This window comes from Dermacentor albipictus, chromosome 7 (genome assembly GCF_038994185.2).
Source record: "Dermacentor albipictus isolate Rhodes 1998 colony chromosome 7, USDA_Dalb.pri_finalv2, whole genome shotgun sequence".
NCBI lineage: Eukaryota > Metazoa > Arthropoda > Arachnida > Ixodida > Ixodidae > Dermacentor > Dermacentor albipictus.
In genome coordinates, this window is record NC_091827.1 from 37,460,013 (window position 1) to 37,485,432 (window position 25,420).

Here is a 25,420-nt window from a genome sequence, read left to right on the forward strand (position 1 = left end):
CTCGCTCTAGAGGAAGGAGATGGTGCTTTCGGTGGTGTACCGCACATTTCCTCAGGCAAAACGCAAATGTGAAACTAAAATCACTTTTCCACTGCTACTCTGCGATCAGCTGTCAGAAATGCAACAGGGCAATGGGTAACTTCTGTGCTTCATTCATGTTGTAAAATGTGGAACGGTAGAGGGAAGGCATGTGTAGTGAGTGGCTGCAAAAGTAGTGACGGGCATTTAAGGAACAGAATGAATCTGTGTGGCCAAGTTCACAGACCGCTGCTGCGCAAAGGACTGCCTGTGCGACCTCTTCCTTTGTAATGCACAGCTTTCCCCAAGGATGAAATGTTTACTCATCTGCCAGTGTTGTATCGCTAATTGCTAACTTCTGCCACTTGCATCATCCATTGCTTGGTCATTTAATCTAACCATCTCTGAAAACAAAAAATCGGCTTTGTTTTCTATAAGTTAAGGGTCTGTAATAATCATGGAGATTTTGTAGCTAAATTTAGCGACAAATCTTTCTGTTATTTAGCGACCGACGACTTTTGAGCCACTTGAATGAATAATCGACTATATTTTAGCGACCTCAAAGGTAGGTAATTTGCTTCAAAAGTGGCCTTCCGGAACTGTTTATTATGTTCAGAAGCTACATGTAAGTGGCTGACTCGCTGTACTACCCACAGGCTCCCTAACCATGACGAAGCAATTGTTCCCTTCATATCTGTTCTCTTCACGTGACTGTGTTTTACAACACAGTGGTCATCCAGATTTCACTTTGTGCTTTCAAACCTTATGTTTTGTTCTTTACAAAACCGATTTGAGTTAGTTGAAACGCTGTGTGTTCTGCAGTGCCACTAAATGCATTCGAGTGGTGGATGTTCAAAAGCGGGGTAGTTAATCTACCGAATCCAATTAGAATAAATTCTATATGGCAGTCCATTAGTGGGATTAGGCTGTGTAAAAGCACATAGGTATCGTTGCAGCTGATCTCTCACACAAATCTGAGCAAATGACTTCTACTTCTCATGGCTTTCAGACCAATCAGTACTTCATGGCACCTTTCGGGTAGGTCAAGGGTGAGAGCGTCGTATCTGACTGGTACGAAGTTTGGTTAACTGTCATTGCCATGCTAACAACAAGCGGCCAGGAGATTTAGTTTTATAGTGAATGTCGCAAACCAGAAAGATTGATGGATAATGTAGACTAAAGGCCTTTTTGTGCTAGGAAAACAATAATTTGTGTTCTGTTTAATGGTGCTGTATTTGCTGCCCTACAACCTGAAGGCAAACTAGAAATTTAAGCTGCCATTTTTGTATAAATATTTGAGTAAGGTAAACGTCCTGTATGCCCTGCTATGAATTCATTGTCTATATCCATCTCCTGCACGTAAAGATGGAACATCTAGGTAGATAATTTACATCACATTAGTTTATGAAGTAGTGTTCCAAGATGCCCACTTTATTTAAAAATCAGTTAACTGTGTTAGCAACCTACTTTCTCACTGTTTAAAGTATTTTAATATATCTAAGAAAGTTCCAAGCAGCAGGAAAAGACGCAGGCAAAGATTAGAAGAAATAAAAAAAAGACAGGACAAGCCTTTTGCAAGCCCTTGAGGAAAACACTAACTAGGGCTTCGCACTGGAAGCAAAATACTGAAGATGTACACTAAGTGAAAGGTGTGTGCCACTCTACAATGAGGTGAAGGTCCTTTGAATCTTTTCCGCTGCTGGACGGAATCCATCCCTCGCCACAAGGGTTACTCAAGGATAGCAACTCTACGCTTTAGCAGGCTGAACCACAAATGCTCTGTGTAGGTGCTGCTCTTCAATGAACGTCTTTTACGCCAACGCTTGGGTGAGCTGTGCCATCAATGCAGTTGGTATGTGCTGCTCTTCGATGAAGCATTCGCCAACGTTCGTCGCCGACTATGTGCCACGTAGGTGTGCGGCAAGCGATGGAACAATTCTCGGCATTCGCAGGCGCCGGCGCGCCACGCTGCTCGTCTCGGGGGCCGCGGGCGAACTTCTCGACAGCGCCACCAGATGGGGCACCGTGTCCAGTAAGAATAAAGCCCCTTAAACTTCGTAAAGTAGTGCCACGCAATTTCTTTCTCTATGGCCACGCTTTGAAGAATGCCGCCTCCTCCTCCTGCGCTCTAGCCGGGGCCGACGCCGCGTCGCTATTGGCCTAATAGCATCACGTGGGCCCTCGCGCCGTGCATAAGCACCATTGTAGCTCGAGTAGCGTCTACGGCATGGAGGAAGGTGGTACGGAGTGGCGAGGAGCGCTTGTTGGCGCCGTTGCTAAGCTCGAGCAGTGTAGGCGACGCCACTGTCGAGGAGGGAGCTTGAAAGAGAGGAGAAACGAGGAGGAGTGAAGGTGGGGGAGGAGAGTGTCACTACTTTACGAAGTTTGAGGAGTTTTAAGTAGGAATAGGGTGCCTCGATGTAGCGCGCCGCCGTACAGGGTGGTGACGCCTTTTGGCTTGCGCCGCGCCACCGTTTTGCTCCGCGATCGCCACACTGGGGTGAGTCGCTTGCTGCGCCCGTTCCTTCCGGCGTTGGTAAATCAGCACTGTTGGGGAGTTTGCGAAGCTGCTGTGTTTTGCGCCAGGTGCTGGGCGATTGTAGTGTATTCAGCCGCAAAAACCAGCGTGCCAGGGTGTTGTGTACCGCGGTGCGTCGGCTCGACAACGAAAGGCATGCGCTGTTTTCGCTTTCCACGGGATAAGGAACGAAGAAACGTGAGGCATAAAAACTGGAATGCGAATGATGACTCGAAGATCTGCGAGGTAAGCCATAACACCTATGCTGCTTCTTATAAGAGTATTGCACTTGTCCGCGCTCAGGTACCAGCATTGTGTGGTTAGAAGATAAGCTTGCTTTTGTGTTTCATCATTCTTTAAGCTGCCGGCGCGCCGCATTATCAGTTTTTCTGTGACGCGAGATGCGACCAGATTTATCTCGATTGATCCGAGCCACGCGCGACTATGTCGGGTTCCAGAACTTTGTCGTCTTTAGCTTGTTATCTCGAAGTTTCCTTGCAGGCTTTAAGTTGAGCTCGGCCGAAAGCGGCGGGCATCCTGTTCATCGATGACAGCTGAGCACGCTTGTTGCTGATTTGTAGCAATGGACACAAATGAAGCCTACTGCATGTTATGCACTTTATGAACTCTCATGCCGGACACCACCGAAAGGCGTCCCTTTATAAAGCAGTCAATCTAGTCAAGTAATCCCAGTTGGCCAACGCGGACCTAGCTGCACAGTAGTCGTTTCCTCCGAGATCTATGCATGCATGCATACGCTATCATAATTTTGTGTGCAAGAAGCGCTTATGATTGCAAATAAGTGTGCAGTGCTTTTATACACCTGAATTTGCTGGCGCGGGCGCATGCTAAACAAGAATATCGGCCGACGTTCCACTGGGCGTCGTATCTGCTCGACCCAATATGGCGGCCACGAGGGCAGTGTCTCCACCCTGAACGGCGGCGTGCTACATCGAGGCACCCTAAAGCCTGTTTCACATGCAAGCGATTGAGCGAACGGAGCGAACAGCGGCGCTGCGAAGCTTTTCGCGAGGTTTCGTTTCACATGCATTGCCGCCGCGCGTTTTCCGCCGCAGCGAATAGCAATGTTGCTGGCAAAAAACACGGAACTTTCAGTCAGTTTCGGTAGTTTGCGACTACCAACATAAGCATTGCTTTGTCCCCGTCTCTCAAATTTTTTTATTTTATGAATATATATCCTGCGCTTAGCAATTAACAATTCGTTGAAAAGCTCTCTGGGCATGTTGCCCGTACCCCGCGTAGCACGTAAATAAACATCGTCCTATGCGCAGGCTTTCCCGCACTAGTCCTCCACTGGTCACGTGTCGAAGCGGGCCGTTCGGAAGCGGTGCTGCCGCTCTGCCGCTGCGATGAAATTCCAACTTGTCCGGACCTCGCCGCTCCCGCCGCTAGTGCCGCCGCTCGAAACAGATTTCTGCGGCGCGGCGACAGGATTCGCGAGCATTTTCGCTTGCATGTGAAACAGGCTTAAGAGAGCAGCGCGAGAGAGGCGCCTGGTTGCCGCATGACGTGTTTCTAACGGCGCGCCGCGCATTTGGGAGGCCACGCGCAGGCTTCGCGGCGGCGGCGCCAGATGGCGCCGTGTGCTCCTAGTGAAGCGTGCAGTACACGCCCCCACGCATAACTCATTTCGACGGTGGTAATATGTTGTTTTGCTGTATTGATTGAATGATAAACGCCTTACCGTCGACAGTCGTCGTCAGATGGGTTCTGCAGATTTTTGTTATAGTACAAAAAACGGCCACTCCTATCTTGAGAGGAGTCGTAGTAAGCCAGAAAAAAAAGGGCATAAAAACGAAGGTTTTTTTTTTTCTTCCTTTCAGAATCAGAATAATTTTATTCATGACGAAAATGAGGATAATTACATGATAAGTATATACAGAAGGACATGGGAACCGACTACGCGGGGGCCCAGGGGTCCGAGTCCCCTTCGTAGTTTTCCGGAGGGGTAGATCCCCCCCCCCAACACAAACACACATACACCTAAAATGACATTACCAGAGTTTTGTCACCCACATCATTACATGTTTTTTTTTTCACTTCCCTGGGCCTTTTCATTTAAAATTTTATCGTGGCTGATAGCTTACTGCGTCATTGTTGGCGTCATTGTTGTCATTGTTTCACTTAATTTCTGCAAATACTGACAATAGGAGGACAAGCGCATTAGAAGCACTGGCGGGGGCTGCCTCACCCGTATCTTCTCGCTTACGTATTGTTTGAAAATTCCACCCTAAGCACTATGCACATATACACAATATTTTAAATATACACAGAACACAAAGTTTATTATATTTTTGAAAGACAAGGAGGCAGGGAATTAAAAATTATTTCTAAAGGTATGGATAGCCTAAGCCTAGAGAATGAATATCTCTGTACGCTCACCTCGCTTCGAATTGCATTGCGCACTTTTTTGACCCTGAAGAAACCCTGCAGACTTTAGCGACCCCTCGGCAGAACCTTTTATCAACGGCACGCGAAAAGCACGTGAATGATATGTTTGACTATTGCTTCTCTTTCCAGCAAGCAATGCTAACGGCTCATGAAAAAAAAATAACTTCTAATAATTTACATTTATTAAAGGGACCCTGAAACGATTTTGGCGATTTTCTACAAACGTACTGAGTCGTTAGAGTAGGTTCTTCTGATCATTAATTGATGCATCTAAGTGCTCTGCGTAAAGCGTGTAATTTATTATAAGGTTTTAAAAATACACATCGCTGCCGATCGCAGCGCACTGCTCGGCGGAATTTTAAGCCGCCCCTAGCCATATGATGCAAATAACCCATATTACGTCACATGGGCGAGCTATCTGATTGGCTGACCAGGGCGCGTGGTCGATAATTTTTCCAACTTTATGGTGAACAACTGATGCTCGTAATAGTTGGAATGTTAGTTACTTTGTTTTTGTAAAAAGAAAATAACTTAAAGAGAATACACAAGAATAGTTTTTTAGTACACTTCAGCACTTCCGGCAGACAGCAAGTGTCGTCTGCTTGTGTTACAACGTACTCCATTTTGACGAGAGCTCCGCGGTCAGAGTCGGTCTCAGTCTTTTCGCGAGCACTATGATTCGACTTTGTTGCCTTGTGGACCGCAAACCTAGCGACCTGCAAACCGCGAGTCCAGTATTAGGGCAAACGCAAGCGCAAGGGGACAGGGTCTGGCCGCTTGACTGTGCCGGGATGAGCCACGAGATGAGCAGAAGGGCAAACGTGAACGGTCTGCACGGTGCAGCCACCTGGTGGCACAGAGCTCAACCATACACAGTAGCAGCAACGAAGTGTATTCTTTGCTGCTGGTGTGTATTTTTCGCAGGAGTGTAATCATCAACACGTTGATTTATAAATGTTTAAAATGCTTTACACTTGGTTAGAGCAATATTAGCGCTTTGTTTGACTGGTTAAGCGCTGCGCCAGCAAGTGTCTGGACCGTGCAGACCGATCAGGCTGCTCACGTACGTCTACGCTAAAGTTCCTTCATCAGCTTGAGTTTATGTCTCCAGTCATTTGCCGAAATGACCAGCTTGCCTGTTTTTAGCGGAGTACCGGACACGTTCGGCGCTACGACAGAATGCTCGCAACGCACGCTGCTTCGATAGCTCTCGGTCGACGGCCAAGCGGCTAGCGGAGAGGTCTCGCGCGGGAGGGGGCGTGCTCCTAAACAACCGGAAGTGAGCGATGTGACGTCGCATCGTGACGCTGTACCAGTGAAGGCGGAGCTTAGCGCCGCTCGCTCGGCGAGCGAGTTGAGGAGGAAAAGCATAGCTAGGGAGGAGGGTAACTTCTAATCGCTTGCAGCTCCATTAATACGTAACGCTTCACTTAAATTGTGGTGCGAATGTTCTACTTAAGCTGTACCCTACGCGCCTACAAAATTTGTCCGAACCGTTTCAGGGGCCCTTTAAGGTTGGAAACGTCACTTGCACGCATAAGCCAAAATATATACAGGGTGTCCTCATTAACTATCATGCACCCAGATGTAAAAAAAAGAGCAATTGCATTACTCGAAGAAAACCTAGCAAGCAGCAGAAAGGGCCCGCAAAGTGGTGAGAAGATGCATTGTGCTAATCCAATGCACATCTTGGTATTTATGAGAGGCGAAGCGATCGTGAAGCGGGTAAATACTTGGTATATAATCTGTTTCGATTACGTACGAGTGTATCTGTATTAATGCAATGCAGCGGGCTAATTCCGAGCAATATTTACGCGCCGCATATAGGTTCCAACTTCAATGTCCATTACGTGATGTATAAATTAACAGACTATACACAAGCTATGCCGAAATGCAGACGTCAGCTTGTGCGGACGCCCTGCAATATAAAACGTCTACGCGGAAACGTCAAGAAGACGAAGGCGATGTTTGATGTCTGTCAAGGAGGAAGAATGGGGGTGGCTCGTATGCAGAGTGTGCGACACATATACCGGAGCACACTTAAGGCTTCTATAGCCCTTATATCCCTGTTCGCCCAGAACGGGTTTCAAAGGAGAGGAAAGAGGGTTGACCGAGGGGCCCGATTTTTATTAATCATACCATGAGAAGCCAACAAATAAATACACCAAGGACAACATAGGGGAAATTGCTTGTACTAGCCTACTAATTGCATTAATTAAATGATCAATTAATGGCAGTGAAAATAGATGGAAAAACAACTTGCCGCAGGTGGGGAGCGATCCCACGTCTTCGCATTACCCGCGCGATGCTCTAACCAATTGAGCTACTGCGACGCTCTTTCCTCATTTACTTTCGTGGGTCATCATCATCATCATCATCATCATCATCATCAGCCTCGTTACGCCCACTGCAGGGCAAAGGCCTCTCCCATACTTCTCCAACAACCCCGGTCATATACTAATTGTGGCCATGCCGTCCCTGCAAACTTCTTAATCTCATCCGCCCACCTAACTTTCTGCCGCCCCCTGCTACGCTTCTCTTCCCTTGGGATCAGTCCGTAGCCCTTAATGACCATCGGTTATCCTCCCTCCTCATTACATGTCCTGCCCATGCCCATTTCTTTTTCTTGATTTCAACTAAGATGTCATTAACTCGCGTTTGTTCCCTCACCCAATCTGCTCTTTTCTTATCCCTTAACGTTACACCTATCATTCTTCTTTCCATAGCTCGTTGCGTCGTCCTGAATTTGAGTAGAACCCTTTTCGTAAGCCTCCAGGTTTCTGCCCCGTAGGTGAGTACAGGTAAGACGCAGCTATTATACACTTTCCTCTTGAAGGATAATGGCAACCTGCTGTTCATGATCTGAGAATGCCTGCCAAACGCACCCCAGCCCATTCTTATTCTTCTGATTATTTCTGTCTCATGATCCGGATCTGCCGTCACTACCTGCCCTAAGTAGATGTATTCCCTTACTACTTCCAGTGCCTCGCTGCCTATTGTAAATTGCTGTTCTCTTCCGAGACTGTTAAACATTACTTTAGTTTTCTGCAGATTAATTTTTAAACCCACTCTTCTGCTTTGCCTGTCCAGGTCAGTGAGCATGCATTGCAATTGTGCCCCTGAGTTACTAAGCAAGGCAATATCATCAGCGAATCGCAAGTTACTAAGGTATTCTCCGTTAACTTTTATCCCCAATTCTTCCCAATCCAGGTCTCTGAATACCTCCTGTAAACACGCTGTGAATAGCATTGGAGAGATCGTATCTCCCTGTCTGATGCCTTTCTTTATTGGGAATTTGTTGCTTTCTTTATGGAGGACTACGGTGGCTGTGGAGCCACTATAGATATCTTTCAGTATTCTTACATACGGCTCGCCTACACCCTGGTTCCGTAATGCCTCCATGTCTGCTGAGGTTTCGACAGAATCAAACGCTTTCTCGTAATCAATGAAAGCTATATATAAGGGTTGGTTATATTCCGCACATTTCTCTATCACCTGATTGATAGTGTGAATATGATCTATTGTTGAGTAGCCTTTACGGAATCCTGCCTGGTCCTTTGCTTGACAGAAGTCTAAGGTGTTCCTGATTCTATTTGCGATTACCTTAGTAAATAGTTTGTAAGCAACGGACAGTAAGCTGATCGGTCTATAATTTTTCAAGTCTTTGGCGTCCCCTTTCTTATGGATTAGGATTATGTTAGCGTTCTTCCAAGATTCCGGTACGCTCGAGGTCATGAGGCATTGCGTATACAGGGTGGCCAGTTTCTCTAGAACAATCTGCCCACCATCCTTCAACAAATCTGCTGTTACCTGATCCTCCCCAGCTGCCTTCCCCCTTTGCATATCTCTTAAGGCTTTCTTTACTTCTTCCGGCGTTACCTTTGGCATTTCCAATTCCTCTAGACTGTTTCCGCTTCCATTATCGTCATGGGTGCCACTGGTACTGTATAAATCTCTGTAGAAGTCCTCAGCCACTTGAACTATCTCATCCATATTAGTTATGATATTGCCGGCTTTGTTTCTTAACGCATACATCTGATTCTTGCCAATTCCTAGTTTCTTCTTCACTGTTTTTAGGCTTCGTCCATTCCTGAGAGCATGTTCAATTCTATCCATAATATACTTCCTGATGTCAGCTGTCTTACGCTTGTTGATTAACTTCGAAAGTTCTGCCAGTTCTATTCTAGCTGTAGGGTTAGAGGCTTTCATACATTGGCGTTTCTTGATCAGATCTTTCGTCTCCTGTGATAGTTTACTGGTATCTTGCCTAACGGAGTTGCCACCGACTTCCATTGCACACTCCTTAATGATGTCCACAAGATTGTCGTTCATTGCTTCAACACTAAGATCCTCTTCCTGAGTTAAAGCGGAGTACCTGTTCTGTAGCTTAATCTGGAATTCCTCTATTTTCCCTCTTACCGCTAACTCATTGATCGGCTTCTTATGTACCAGTTTCTTCGGTTCCCTTCTCAGGTCTAGGCTTATTCGATTTCTTACCATCCTGTGGTCACTGCAGCGCACCTTGCCGAGCACGTCCACATCTTGTAGGATGCCAGGTTTAGCGCAGAGTATGATGTCTATTTCATTTCTAGTCTCGTCGTTCGGGCTACTCCACGTCCACTTTCGGCTATCCCGCTTGCGGAAGAAGGTATTCATTATCCTCATATTATTCTGTTCCGCAAACTCTACTAATAACTCTCCCCTGCTATTCCTAGTGCCTATGCCACATTCCCCCACTGCTTTGTCTCCAGCCTGCTTCTTGCCTACCTTGGCATTAAAGTCGCCCATTAGTATAGTGTATTTGGTTTTCACTCTTCCCATCGCCGATTCCACGTCTTCATAGCTTTCGACTTCCTGGTCATCATGACTGGATGTTGGGGCGTAGACCTGTACAATCTTCATTTTGTACCTCTTATTAAGTTTCACAACAAGACCTGCCACCCTCTCGTTAATGCTATAGAATTCCTGTATGTTACCAGCTATATTCTTATTAATCAGGAATCCGACTCCTAGTTCTCTTCTCTCCGCTAAGCCCCGGTAGCACAGGACGTGCCCGCTTTTTAGCACTGTATATGCTTCTTTCGGCCTCCCAACTTCACTGAGCCCTATTATATCCCATTTACTGCCCTCTAATTCCTCCAATAGCACTGCTAGACTCGCTTCACTAGATAACGTTCCAGCGTTAAACGTTGTCAGGTTCATATTCCAATGGCGGCCTGTCCGGAGCCAGTGATTCTTAGAACCATCTGCTGCGTGGCAGGTCTGACCGCCGCCGTGGTCAGTTACTGCGCAGCTGCTGGGGACTGAGGGCCGGGGTTTGATTGTTGTGTTCATATAGGAGGTTGTGGCCAAGTACTGCACCAGGGTGGCCAATCCTGCTCTGGTGAGGGAGTGCGTTACCGGTTCTGGTCACCGGGATCAGGGCACACTCTAGGCCTGTTTGTGCAATTTTATCAACACGCGGATTTTTTTTTTAATCCGGTGGAAAATTGCTGGCACCGGGATTCGAACCACGGACCTCTTGCACGCGAGGCGGGTGTTCTACCTCTACGCCACCGCTGCACTCGTGGGTATTCGTGGGTTACTATTAGAACTAACCTTGGGAGTGTTAGCTAGTGCCAGCCCTCACAAACCTTGGCGGCGGATGTGGAACATCACGCACGCCTGCGGCAGAAAGGACGTTCCACATCTGCCGCCAAGGTTTGTGAGTGGTGGCGCTGGTTAACACTCCCAGGGTTAGTTCTAGTAGTAACACATAAATACCCAAGAAAGTGGATGGGGAAATGGCGCCGCGGTAGCTAAACTAGTTAGAGCATCGCGCGCGTAATGCGAAGACGTGGGATCGTTCCCCACCAGGGGCAAGTTGTTTTTTCATCCACTTTCATTGCCATTGATGTATCGTTTCTTTAATTCAGCTCGTAAGTACAAGCAATTTCCCCTATGTTGTCCTTGATGTCTTTATTTGTTGGCTTCTCGTGATAATAACGGAGTAGGCCCGATATGAGAAGCATGAAAAAGATTCAGTGGTGATTTACGTGCGAAAGAAATGCGTAAGCATTACGTCGCACCTCTCTTTGAGGTCCCGGATGCGTGATTTAAACTGCGTTGGCCATATTGCAATCTGTTGTTCAGGAGCTTATTCGACACATGCCATGCCGTCTCGAGAAGTGCTGTCAACTGCGCCCAATTAGACAAAAAATGGAGCAAACGTACGCTAAATTTTTCACGCCGCGGGCACACGGCATAGGCATTTCAGATTAGAACTTGAGTAGTGTAGCCGGCTACGCCGCTTGTGTAGCGCTTCCGTCACAGGCTACCCAGTCGCACTCTCTGAAGAGTCATGTGCATGCGAAAAAAACTGGCTGTGGCTTAGCTAAGGTTAAGCCCAGGATGCGAAGCATACTAGCCTTTATTTTAACGCGACAGCGTTAAGGAGCTCGTGTCGCAGAAAAGCCGGTGTCGTCGGCTCAGGCGCGCGGCGCTTGCTCAGGCGCACATTTCGTTGTCGCGCCGAACGCTGCGTTGCTCGACGCTCACCGCGTCCGATGCGGGGCGCGTAGTCGCTGCGCCGTAGCAAAGCCACCTAGAAACAGTCTCTGTAGCACACCGCAACCTTCGCTTCTCATTCCAACGAGCAGCTCTGTCTCCAGGAGGCATCTCACCTCGTGAGTGTCTAGCAGAGGCAAGCGCAGCGGCTCATATACCGCCGCGACGCCGCGAGCGACGGCGCGAATTGGAGCCCCGTTTCTCCTCTGTCGTGACGTTACGGTGTCACGTGGTCAGCCTTGAAGGCGATGCCGCGAGCGACGGCGCTAGTTGGAGCCCCGTTTCTCCTCTGTCGTGACGTCACGGTGTCACGTGGTATTGAAGGCGACACCGCCGCGCCTGAGGAGCTGGGTTGAGCTCTAGTAATATGCTTCGCATAAAAAACTACTTGCCTGCTCCTAATGTGCTTTTAATAACGTTTTATGCCATAAGATGTAATGACAGACACTTGTAGCTTTAGGAATATTATAGGTCGCGAACAATTATAAAAACAATCGCAAACTAGTTCACCGGATTCCCGTAAGGTGGATGCATTATCACGAAAGGGAAAAAAATTGTCCACCGAAGTGTACCACGAAGCTACAGAGGAAACCCATGCGGGTGTCTCAGAAAGAACGCTTCGCAGTTAATGAAAATTTTGGCCTGGTCCGGGATACTGTATCTATTTTATAACATCTCGTACTCTATGAACCGGACATAATATATAATATACTTATATCCGGGATATTATTTATAATAATTGTGATAAATGCTGTTCATTATTCGAAAACTATTCCTACATTCGATTCGTATTCCATTCAGTTTCACAAATCAATATTCGCACACCCCTGGTGTGCTTTGTGTTTCGTAAAGAGAGAGATATAGAAAGAGGGAAACAACATATTTAAGAAATGGCTCAAGGCCTATTTGGGGATGGGCTAAGGGAGCTAGGTATGACTCATCGTGGAAGCTTCGCCCATTTTGGCTAAAAAAAAAGAAAAGCACCATTTTTCGCAAACAATAGCTTTTATAGACTAGAATACTGGTACTCTAGTTCACCGTATACCAAATAAACATCGGCCTAATCCGATACCCGTAGCACATGGCATCAGCATGTCATTTTAGTGCTCGGCCAGCGTTAGTTAGGAGAAGTTGGATAATGTATGGTGCCATTTTTTTTACCACGTGTTCTAAGCAGCAGTCATCAGTTCATTTTTAAGTTTACGAATAAAATGATTGCCTTCTCAAAATGTGTTCTTTAGCTCTGGATTTATTGAGTGAGTTCCTATTCAAAGTGACCAACCTCCAATATACACATTGTACAAGAGCATCTTAAACGTGAGTTAATACTGAACCAACTGACGGAGAATGAGCGATGCTACAACGATAACGTGCAATTCGTGAGCTCCTAAAAACCTCTGCCAGACAGCTTGGGAAGATTTTCACTAAAGTGTATTCTCATGCTTCCGATCGTGAAATTACAGGACGCCTCATACGCTGTTCCTTTTTTTCGGCTTGGAGGAGTTATTGCTGGAGACAAACAAGGGGTTTATGAAGTGTCTACGGGGCGTCTTGACCTACACGTTATGCTCCAAATTTGGCAGTGTATTACGTGGGCTTCACACCCACCAAATTCACGTCCGACAACGTTGCGACAGTAGGGTCGAAAAAAAAAAAGAAACCAAGTGTAAACGTCTGGAAAACGTTATGGCAGGGTCATCGAGATGTCTTGCTCATTTGGTCAATATCTCTTTTAGGCCGCAAATAGAGGCAATTGTTTTCAGTGGGAAAACAGTACAAAAAAAGTAAAAAAATGGAGAGAGAGAGAGGAGAGAGAGAGGGGGGGAAGAAAAGAAAGACAAATAAGAAAAACAGTGTTACCCCTTCCGTCCCCCCTCCACTCCCGTAGAGCATAACGACCAGAAAACATTTAAGAGTCATCGGCCGACAGACTCCTTTCTGTAGAGATAACAAGCAGTCCTCGAGCTCATAAAATAGCTAGACCTTGTTGAATGAGGAGCCTGGATGGCTGGATAGTTGTTTAAGAAAGATAGCGTTTATTACCGCTCCGTTGATCCACCCGTTCAACCTCTGAAAGCGTTCTTCATATCTCCAAGCAGGTAGAACGGGCCTCTGTAGTTGCACCTATTTGTTATGTCGGCCATGTGTACGTTGTAGACAAGCCACGCAAAGTGAGGCCATCTTTGAAGACGCATTATGTACTTCACCTGCACATAAGCGCGTGCAGAAAGTCAGAGACGAGCAAAAAAAAAAAAAGAGAGAGACAAAGTTGGAAGGCGATTCAAGCTCTAGCCTACGTCAGTGAGATACGATACCTTCCTCAGCAAGTAGGAGTTGAGGAGGGGAGCGGGGGACGCAGAATTTGTGCTGAAGTCCACAGCGTCTCAAAGGAGAGCGTGTGCGGTGTTGACCAAAGCGGCAGTGACTGAACGAATTACTCAAATGATATTGCGCAAAAAAAAAACAACGACACGGACGTAAGAGAAGACGACACACCAAGCGCAAAAGTTGGACTCAACGCAGTCGTGTCAACGTTTGACTCAACGAAGTCGTGTCAAGAACGTTAGCTGTCAGCAGGGAGGAATGCGAACACTCTCCTTATCAGTTGTACCGCTGGTATTGATACCGCCGGGAGCCACGGTACTATATCTCTCCTTAACGTCGGCGCACATTTTTTTTAGACTGCACTATCTCCAGGGTCGGCCCACGAACGCGTCTAGAGACATACAAAGGGGAAGTGTGCGGGGGGCGCGGGAGGGGTTGATCCGCAACTCCCGGGTAACGACACTATGTTAAAGAAGCGATCGTTCATTTGGACGCTAGACCGTTAGAAATGCCTAAAGTTCCTTCGCTTAGCCCTGCGCTTTGTCGGTGGTGGTCGACGATTTCTAATGGCTTCGCCTTTGAATACTGGTTGCGAAAGAGAGTCACCTGGTCACCTAGGATCACCTTCAACGCGATATTTCAGCGTTGAAATATCATTGCATATCCCAATACAGTTTGTGGGTGTGCGTGTGCGTGTGTGGGCATGTGTGTGTGTGTTTCTCGTCCACTGCCGTGGTCGTGATGTGGGCACTCGTGTCCGTGATCACCTTCTTGTTGTCCAGGGTGATCTGACGTTGTACACCCTGGTCTCGGGTCTGGAGCTTCGGTTGTCGTACGCACTGTGGCGGTGTTCTGGCGTTTGCTCTGCCGTTCGCCTGGTTACCGGGTCGACGTCCTGTATGTATACTGCCTGCTGTCCTCGCAACGGGCTGGCGGCGGTAGGTACTGAACCGATTTCGGTGCGGGAATGAAAACGAAAATGAACCCCTGTTGCGACGTGACAGATCTTCTCGGGGTATTCGAGGGCCTCGGTGTTGTGTCGGCAGCGGCAGGCAAGCAGGGGGCCCCGACCAGCGAACGCGCGGCTAACGCCGGCGTAGTAAAGGAGACGCGGAGCGAACTGCTCCCGTGGAAAACCGGAACGAAGACTCGGCCACCCTTGGCCGTTTATTGCTAATAAAGGGTTCACACGCCAGATGACACCTCCCAATTGGTCCAATGCTCGTCACATGACAGAAGGGGGGTGCGCCATCTAGCTCAACAACTACAAAACATACATGTGCGATGGCACATAGATCTGACAGGGGGCGACACTATACTACACTCGGTAAATTCGTATTCGTCGCCGTCGTCCACGAGCCCTTTGGTTTTGGCGTTCATCTCGCTCAGGCATCGGTGGTTCGTCTTCTGGCTCGTTTATAGGCATTGGCTGGGTTTCCCGGAATGCTTCGGTTGAGGCGGCGATGACATGGGTAGCGGTGCTTCGAATGACGCCGCGCTGATGGCTTGGTCGGTCCATGACCAGTTGTGAGGACGACAGCCTCCTTCCCGGGTTTCGGCACCGTAATGTAAAGTACGAACTGAGTTCGCGTCTGTCTGTAGCGGTAGTCCGCTGCGACTGGCTCGTTTGAACACCGTGGCCCGTGCGTGTGGTGATTGTGCGCGTCATGCTCTTCTCTTCTGGACACTGCATTTGCCTGACGCAAAGGTCTGCTTTACTTAAACGTCTGCATTCTTGCTTAAACTAATGAGTAACTGTTGCTCGCCGGAGCTATATGCGCAAGTGTTGTGTTTTCCGAGACGCTGGCATTTAGCCTCGTATATTGTGTGCAATGTGCGAACGTCTAACACCGAGACAGGGACACAACGGAACTACGACGAGTGCTTTCTGCCAACCGGTGTTGTTTATGTTCAAGTTAAAACTACTCGACGTGAACTTTTAGAAGTTCGCGCTTAACTACATTGTGTTTACAGACCGACTGGCCCAGTCAGACAGGCTACTAAGTTACATTTCGACTCGAACGTTCAAAAAAACTTTCTATGTACTCAAGCTGAACAAAAAAAATGGCCGTGGCTTAGCTAAGGTTAAGCCCAGGATGCGAAGCATACTAGCCTTTATTTTAGTTGTTGAAGCACTGTTTAGCCTGGTGAACTGCTGTTGCTTGGCTATATTTGGTTCGGCTAGACGAAGAAACCACTCATACGTTACTCTGCTTCGCCTTCAAGAGTGGAACGCGACAGCGTCGACCCGCCAAGGGGTGTAAGACAATGGGCTACGGCGCAGCGACTACGCGCCCCACATTGGACGCGGTGAGCGTCGAGCAACGCAGCGTTCGGCGCGGCAACGAAATGTGCGCCTGAGCAAGCGACGCACGCCTGAGCCTTAGAAACAGCGCGTTTCTAAGGCAACACCGCATTCATTAGACGCGCTTTTGTACCGCTTTGAAGCATCGTACTCGTGGCTCAGTGGTAGCGTCTCCGTCTCACACTCCGGAGACCCTGGTTCGATTCCGACCCAGCCCATCTTGCAAGAGCTGAGCCAAAGCCACCTAGAAAATCAGTCTCTGTAGCACGCCGCAACCTTCGCTTCTCACTCCAGGAGGCATCTCACCTCGTGAGTGTCTAGCAGAGGCTAGCTACGCTAGCAGAGGCAAGCGCAGCTGCTTATATACCGCCGCGACGCCGCGAGCGACGGCGCGAGTTGGAGCCCCGTTTCTCTGTCGTGACGTCACGGTGTCACGTGGTATTGAAGGCGATACCGCCGCGCCTGAGGAGCTGGGTTGAGCCCTCGTAATATGCTTCGCACAAAAAAAATTGAATGTGTTCTGGACATTATTTGTTTCATCACGTGTCGAGCTGGTACTTTAGGCTCCTTGGCAGTGTCCTCGCCTAATCACCAGCCTGCATGGGCACACCAACATACACCTCGAATATTGTTTCTCTATAGTACAGGCCCTGCAGGTTTACACGTCGTCGTCGACGTTGGCAGAATGATTTATATTCGAAGAAACGTCATTTGTTTGTTGTTTAGTTGCTCGGTGTTGTGCAGCTGGCTGATGTGCAGTCGCCCCATTCGATTCTGTTAATCTAGGCCTCTCGCTGATGCTGTGGGATTCTCGCAGCTGTCGAAGGCCGGCCTAGCCGAATGTTCGCTTCGCGTTGTTAGTCGCATTCCCTTCGCCTTGAGTCTGTGCGAATACTAGCGAATACTGAGACAGGATTCATTATATCCGAAGTTCCCGCTTAACCGGGTTCGTCTTAACGGGAGTCTTCTCTCTGAGCAGCTCCACGAAACGAGCATATGTATATACCATCGGGCTCGAAAATATCCCGAGTACCCCGCTGTCTACGTTGTCGTAAGCTCCCTTGCTGTCTAGACACTCTATACATATTGATCTCATTAAAACCATTGATGTCTCGGTGCGCTGTGTTAATACAAAGATATTCTCATCGATGCGTCGGCCTGGGGTGGCTTGCACGAACATTCAATAACAAAAATAATAATGAATTTAAGAACGCGTTCTTATATGTTCCATAGACAACGCCTAGTCGGCACAAGAACGCATCCATAAATTCCTTATTATTTTCAGTATTAAATATTCGTGCAAGCTGTCCCTGGTCTGAGTCCATTTTATCATTCTCGCAATATCCACACTTTCTTTTTTTTCAACAGCTCGGCTTTTATGGCTTGCATTGCAATTTCATAACGGACGTTATTGTGAGTAGCTGCAGAAACATGTCTGCATTTGCACTTATAGATTAGATTCATCATGCGATTGTATCCTCGAATGGAACTTGCTTTCTTTTTTTAAGGGGAACGCTCGCTGGCGCTGTATATAGGATCAGATGCAGTACGACTTCGCCGGGTCCTAGTGCCGTGGTATTAACGCGACAGCGTTAAGGAGCTCGTGTCGCAGAAAAGCCGGTGTCGCCGGCGGTGGTGTCGGCGTCCACGGCGTTGGCCGTGAGCGATAAATCCCAGCAGGCACTTCATGAATAAAAACAACTTGCAAGATGGGCTGGGTGGGAATCGAACCAGGGTCTCCAGAGTGTGAGACGGAGACTCTACCACTCAGCCACGAGTTCGATGCTTCAAAGCGGTACAAAAGCGCCTCTGGTGAACGCGGTGTTGCCTTAGAAACGAGCTGTTTCTAAGGCTCAGGCGTGCGTCGCTTGCTCAGGCGCACATTTCGTTGCCGCGCCGAACGCTGCGTTGCTCGACGCTCAAGGTCCGTTTATAGTCAGACGTTATCGGCGCGCGGGCGAGCGTCGTTCGCGGTCAGTCACGCTACGTCGGTTGCGCTGCGCCAGCCGAGATGCCATCCCCTCTACTTCAACGCGCGCGCCGTAGGCTGCTATCTTCGGAGCATGCGCAGAAGGTTTGCCAAGTCGCGCGCCCTCCGCAAAAGCCGTCTGCGGAGTTGTGTTGGCGCCTTTTTCTTCGCGCGCAATGCATTGTGGGTCGACGCAGTCGGCGGCGCCGGCGCGCGAATGGAGCAGGAGCCAAATTTGCGCCGGGCCCGTCGAGGCGCGCTGGCAGCCGCCGATTACGTCGGCGCTGCAGTGCGTCGGACTGTAGAAGGAGTTGTTTTCGCCAACGTAACGTAGCGTGCGCGTGCGCGCGCGCGCGCGCACGCGTTACGTCGGACTATAAACGGCCCTTCACCGCGTCCGATGCGGGGCGCGTAGTCGCTGCGCCGTAGCCCATTGTCTCACGCCCCTTGGCGGGTCGACGGGAACGCTGTCGCGTTCCACTCTTGAAGGCGAAGCTTAAGCGTCCTTCAATTTTTAGACATTACATTCAGCCTTTTTGCCGCTTAAAACTTCCGATGTTCAATTTTGCGCTCTCGGGTTTCTCCGCAGCAAGTTTTGCTAGCGCTGCGACAGAAGCCTGTCTTCATTGCCGAATCTATCCCTAATGACTCTCCTACGTACCGTTGCGCGGAGGCCCTCTTTTAAACAGTGTGTTGCACTGTTCCCGCCTGAAGGCTTTTTTTTGTTATTTGATGCTCCTTAGTGCCCTCGCATCTTTCCAGAGTCTTCTCGGTGCGGCTGCATCTCACTTACGAATGTCCTGCACCCCGCGTTGACTCGTACATTTCATTTATGAATTCTCTGGTCTACTCGCCACACTTCTGTATTCTTTTATTGGTTCTATCTGAGCTGTACTATCTCCCGACTTTTTTTTTTTACTTTTTGATCCATGCACGAGCGTTCGTGCCCCTGTATACTTTCTTAAATTTTCTTGTTGTGCCACTTTTGTAGTTTCTTCTTCCCAATTGAGTAGTTCTTGAGCCGTGTTCTTTTTTTCTGATGTCCCGCTCCATTTTATCTAACCCTGCAATATCTTATGCACTTGTACGAGGGCACCGCCTCTTTTCCTCCTAACGCTTTTAGCAACATCTGCTATGAGCTTATAATAATTCCCGTTTGTTCTGTTGCTCTTCCTTGCTGGCTTGCGCTGGTATCTTTTCTTATGTTTAGCAATGTACCGCTCTGATAACCCTTCCGCGGCTTGGTATTTTGGCGACATCCGTGTCAGTGGGATGACGTCATAAGGGTGTCAGCAGATGATAGCTGTTACTTCCGAATATGGCTGCCGACGTTTGCAACTTTTCCCGCAACTTTTCATCGTTCTATAATTTTTTTTTTGGGGGGGGTGGGGGTGGCACATTTCAAGCATATGACACACGCAATGTTTCAGAGAACCAGACAAGAAGGAGTACAAACACGGAGCATAACTCTCTATCGCAACTTTTGTCCGATCAGAAAATATCGAAAAAGCACCAGAAACCTTTATGCACATCCCCAACGCTATAAAAAACACCTGCGTATCGCAATCAAGCAGAGAAAATAACTGGACAGCTCGCCGAGCAATGTCCCTGACGTCTGCAGCTGCGAGTCGTTGTTTCGCGTCGTCGCCTTCAGAAGGGTTGTGGGGGGGGGAGGGGGCTTGCGTCCCTATAGGGAGTATTCACGTGACGTCACGTATGCCATACTGTAGTCTCATTCACAGCTGCCACTGTGCTGCTGGAGATAAGCGGATTGAGATAGCACGCAGGCTTTCACCGAGTTCGCTGTACTACAATATGGCGATCTTGATGACGTCATCGCATATCCCGTATAGATAGTTTGCATAGACGTAATCGCGGCCGCCATCTTTAGGCACAAGCACGTCGAGAAGCAGTGCAATCAAGAAACGTGACAGCACGGCAGCACTATCTTGTGTCGAACGACAAAGCGATAACAGTGATAAACCGGTGAAAAACAGTCGCCGTCAATAAGTAAAACGATGTGCTCGTTGTAACACAATGCACCGACGTCATCGTGACCGCCATGTTTGGGTACCAGTAGCGCAGTGAGAGCTGCGTCCGTGACGTCACATGAAAATTATCTATATCACAGACGCGGTCGTGCGACGTAGTAGCATACTTTCGCACTGACGTCACGAAAAGCTCACTGAATGCCAGACCAATTTATGTCTCGATGCTGTATTCTCTGCTTACATAACTTTTTCTTTTTTCTCCGTTCTCTCGCTAAACGGAACTGTCTGACTGACATACGACAAGAAGCGCGGAACAATGTGAAAAAGACTTTCCTAACTCGGTAAGCATGTACTGAGGGCTGCTCTTGAAACAAGCTTTATTTTTTTTTTTTTGGGGGGGGGGGGAGGGGGGCTATTGAGTTTTCAGTTATGTCGTTTCAGCCTAGAATCTCCTTACTTTGACATTGAAGGTTCTTTGGCTGTCGTGCATGTAGACGACGTCCTTGGCGCCATCTTGCATAGTGAGCACCGTTTCAGGTTCGAACACTATTTTGTAGCTCGACCGTTTCCTGCAGGCCTGCAATGAACAAAAGCGAAGCCACAGTTTCGACACGTCACCTTGCTCTCGATGTGCGCTTATTTTTATTCGTTGGCCGACTGTAGTATAGTTATGCTATGTTCACACTACGGTCGTAACGCGCGTAACAGCTCTTTTGGCGTATCGAACGTAACGGCTGTAAAAAACGTTACGGCAGTTAAGCCGGCACCTTTGTTCACATTTACTGCTGCTTAAATTACGGCTTTTACAACAGGCCAATCAAATTTGGAGCTGCAGAATCGACGTCACCAGTGGTCCAATATGGCTCCTGCCAACATGCGAGCGCTGGCCGAGATCGAAGAAATCCACGCTCAAAACAAACTTATAGTCATGTATGCAATCGCCCAAAGACGACGAAGGCGACGCAGAAGGGTTTGGGTGCGGCAAGTATTTCTGGACAGGGCCGCGGACGGCGATTTTCACAACCTTTTCGCCAAGCTCCGAGTTGGTGACACTGCGATGTTTCATAACATCATGCGCATGTCGCCCCAGCAGTTCCGCTTCCTTGAAAACCTAATGAGACCACTCATCGAAGTTCGGAGCACGCATCTGCGGCCATCGATTTCCTCGGCGGATAAACCAGATGAACTGAAAACAGTTTCGCAAGGCGCACTGCAAAAATTTTCACGAACACAGCCAATCGTGCGCACGGAATGGCGGAATGGCACTTCCCGCGCCCGGAGCTGTCTGCAGACGGGAGAACGGAAGTGTCGTCACCGGTTGTTGAAAGCCGAAAGCTTATCGGTCATTGGCTGTGTCGCAACGGTCGTAACATAACAGTCGTAAATGTTGCCGACCCTTTAACACTCTCACCCACGATTTTTGCGAGAATTGCGCACGTTGGTACCTTTACGTTCGCAGTCTGAACTAGACGCATACGCTTGTTGCGCTTCCGCTTACGTATGTAACGAAAAATCGGCGCCTTACGAACGTAGTCTGAACATAGCATAATGCGCAAGCATTGAGACGGTTAGACGAATTAATGAAGCGACACGACATGCGCGACAGTGCTGGATTCGCTGGGACGAAAAGGAATGAAGTTGGGCGGTTGATCTTGATAGCTCAAAATTTTAAATTAAGGGGTTTTAAGTGCCAAACCCACTTTCTGATTACGAGGAACGTCGTAGTGGAGGACTCCGGAAATTTCGACCACCTGGGGTTCTTTAACGTGCGCCTAAATCTAAGTACACGGGTGTTTTCGCATGTCGCCCCCATCGAAGTGCGGCCGCCGTGGCTGGGATTCGATCCCGCGACCTCGCGCTCAGCAGCCCGACACCATAGCCACTAGTGAGCAAGCAAGGCGGGTGTGATAGCTCAAATTAGACTGAATTAGATGAGATTGAAGGAATAGAAGGGATCGGATTGGGTATGTCAGTCGCATTCGAATACATTGAATGGGTAATAACGGAAGGGAAGGCGAAACTGAGATTCGATGCGACAGATGGTTTAGAAGATCCTCAAATGGTCTGGTGGCGGTTACCACAGCGCCCATTCCATTTACATTTCTGCTCGATGTAAGGCACGGCGAGCCTCTCCTTCGAAACAGGTTAGCGGCCGGCTCTCTCAAGCGAGCTCTCTTTTCTTTCCTCTGTGGTTCTCAGCTCGAAGGACCCATGGTGCTCGGTTACGATCATCGAGTCTTCGGGGGAAAAAAAAAATGGCTGTGGCTTAGGTAAGGTTAAGCCCAGGATGCGAAGCATACTAGCCTTTATTTTAGTTGTTGAACCACTGTTTAGCCTGGTCAACTGCTGTTGCTTGGCTATATTTGGTTCGGCTAGAGGAAGAAACAACTCATGCATTACTGCTTCGCCTTCAAGAGTGGAACGCGACTGCGTTCCCGTCGACCCGCCAAGGGGTGTAAGACAATGGGCTACAGGGCAGCGACTACGCGCCCCGCATTGGACGCGGTGAGCGTCGAACAAAGCAGCGTTCGGCGCGGCAAGGAAATGTGCGCCTGAGCAAGAGACGCACGCCTTAGAAACTGCTCGTTTCTAAGGCAACACCGCATTCACTAGAGGCGCTTTTGTACCGCTTTGAAGCATCGCACTCGTGGCTCAGTGGTAGCGTCTCCGTCCCACACTCCGGAGACCCTGGTTCGATTCCCACCCAGCCCGTCTTGCAAGAGTTGAGCCAAAGCCACTTCTTCTCTGTCGTGACGTCACGGTGTCACGTGGTTTCAAGGCGACACCGCCGCGCCTGAGGAGCTGGGTTGAGCTCTCGTAATATGCTTCGCATAAAAAATTATGCTTCGTGTCATGCATAGCTGGCCGCCCTGCGGAAGCTAAGCACTCAGTGAGACCCCTAAATCTCACTCCACGAGTTTCGCAGTGCACAGCTATAACGAAATATTTGTGGCGCAAGGTAAGTGGCAGGAAACGCAAGAATAACAGGATAGGAGGACGTGGTTTCTTGCGTTTTCTGTCACTTATATTGCGCCACAAATATTTCGTTATATCTATGCACCACCTTGCCCGGCATTATACCTTGTTGCTTCGCAATGCAGTTCCTCTTGATCTGCGACGCTTTCAAACGAGGAATCTGCTTCTTACGTTATAACTACAACTTAAACGCGCAATCTTGTTGAAATAATTAGGCGCAATTTTTTTTTGCACTCTCCCGTTCACGCACACACCCACCTACCCACGCATCCACTCAAGAACATCGTGAATGCGAGAGCGCTTCAAATTTCACTGACGATTACGATACTATCTGATGTGAATTTCGAGCGCAGCCATTTAATGGTATCTTCGACTGGTCGCTTCCATCCCCCGAAGCAGAGTCGGGCAGATCCGGCGTTCCCCGAGCTCAGAGGTAGAGGACGAGCGCGCAAGCCGAACGTGCAACTCGCTCTCGCAGGAGGCAATGACAGATGCTAAACCACGTGACTATTACCAACGTCCGATGTTTCGCTTATCGAAAGCTCCCGGCGCTGCCGGGAAAACCGGCGGACGCGCCGGCGGGAAGAGCGTTCGTCGCAGTGGCCTAGGTTGCCTAGGTTACGGTGGGCCGTCGCCAACAGCAGCGACGCGGCTCTGCGATGACGTTTCAATTTCGACGACTGCTCCGACGACAGGGCTCGGAGCGCCTCAGAGCGTTCGAAGATGGAGGAGAGCAATCGAGAAGAACCAGCCGAACGCAGGGCGGGCACCCTCTTTCAACCTGCCGAAGACAACGCCGCTCGCGAGAGCGCTCCAGAGCGCTCAGAAACGACCAGTCGAAAATGGCATAAGTGTTCTGAATTTCGGGATATGTTATCGCAAAGAATTATATCCCGAAGGGCAAGGTGCTTCTCGTGGGCGGCGGCGAGTCTCTGCTCGAGCAGCTCGTTTAGCAGCAGCGGCAGACGAAGCATTTCCACCGGTTGCGTCGCTCATTGTCCAGAGAGAAAGCTCACGCTTTCCTTCTGAACGCGTCGCTCGCGCCGAGTACCTTCTCTAGCGGCGGCGGCGGCGCCTCAGGCGAAGTAGCGCATGCGCAGTAGGTCCGAAGCCCACGCTAGCACTTTGCTTCTGCGCTGGCCGCACGGCTGGTCCCGCCGGTACTCCGCTTTCCCCCTCACCGTCTTCGCCATACCCTCCTCCGCTTTCCACATCCTCCCCCTACTTTCTTTCCCTACCCCCTGTGCAGCGCGATTGAGGTGTCCTCTGCTGAGAGACAGTTACTGCGCTGCACTTTACCCCAACCTTTCCTTCCCATCTTCAAGAATCTCCTTCTCTCTCTCTCTCTCTCTCCGCCTCCGGGTTGCGCTGCACTCCCTCCTCCGATTTCCTCCTCGCGTCTTTCATTCTCGCGCTGCGGTCCGCGTTCGCTCTTTCATGCTTCTATGTTTCGCTCGTTCGCTCGGTTACGCCGACACCGACGCCGACGCTCGCCGGAGGAACGCGCGCCCAATCGCTCCAATATGACGAGCTGCGAACTATCTCAACAGCAAGCTCAACAAAATTTAGACGCTAGTTTATGCCAAGTTTCTGCACGCTCGTGCTTCCAGTTTGTGTCGTACTATGTTTTGGTCCCGAGGGCAAAATGATTTGCTGTGGCCGCTGGTTGCGCAAATGTGTCGTTCCTCATGTTTGGGGGTAATTAGATTCGGACTTTTGTCACCTACCATGTACTGAACACGCCATATTTTGCGAAGTGAAAGTATGTGAGACTTAATTTTACACCGCGTTACATGACGCGTAGCCATATTTTTTCTTTCACATCTGACGCGCTCAGATTTTGGTTGCGGATGGGAGCACTGAGAGAGCTTCGCAGCGTTGCCTGCTGCGTACGAAACGAAGTATGCTTAAATCGTAAAAACTTTACACGTTTGTTTCATTCTGTGTGTTCCCCACGTTCCGTTCCGTTCGTAGTTTACTTATTCGCGGGCGCGAAATTGAAAGTGCGACATCGCAAACCAAGTCACACTGTGTGAAACAGGATTGGGCCTCACGACTCCGCCATCATGCGGTATAAAATTAAACCTAGGCATATAAGAAGTATTCAGCCATGCTGAATGTTACTGCCCAAACGTGCCTGACAATTTCTTTACTAATAATGAGCCTTTCTTCCGCCAAATTGAATAGATACTTTGCTAGTCTAAACTCACTCACTGTTGCACTTTGGTGTCCGTCTGAGAAGGCTACTGCCGACTCCGCTCCTTTCGGAAGAAGGGGGCGAAATGCGGGCAAATTTTATTGGGACAAAAAAATTATGGGAAACACTCGAGACGCGATTCCGCCGTCGGCGCCGCCGCCGT

General features: G+C 49.0%; 2 protein-coding genes across 4 annotated transcripts in view; one reads left to right on the forward strand and one right to left on the reverse strand.

Annotated features, from left to right (window-relative positions):
• Positions 1-2,412: 2,412 nt before the first annotated feature.
• The window catches only part of LOC135905678 (kinesin-like protein KIF26B), a 760,359-nt gene continuing 737,351 nt past the window's right edge, over positions 2,413-25,420 (forward strand). For 2 of the 3 annotated variants that reach the window (XM_070521909.1, XM_070521906.1), the window contains exon 1: positions 2,413-2,782. Coding sequence is in view for 2 of the 3 variants with exons in the window: in XM_070521906.1 (XP_070378007.1) it covers positions 2,693-2,782 (90 nt within the window). In the remaining variant the exon portion in view is untranslated. The remainder of the gene's footprint in view (positions 2,783-25,420) is intronic. The other variant, XM_070521907.1, reaches the window with a different exon arrangement.
• The window catches only part of LOC135905681 (uncharacterized), a 37,493-nt gene continuing 25,580 nt past the window's right edge, over positions 13,508-25,420 (reverse strand). The window contains exons 11-12 of the mRNA XM_065436644.2: positions 20,542-20,661; positions 13,508-13,701 (exon numbers count right to left, since the gene is read on the reverse strand). Coding sequence (XP_065292716.1) covers positions 13,558-13,701; positions 20,542-20,661 — 264 coding nt within the window. The 3' untranslated portion in view covers positions 13,508-13,557. The remainder of the gene's footprint in view (positions 13,702-20,541; positions 20,662-25,420) is intronic.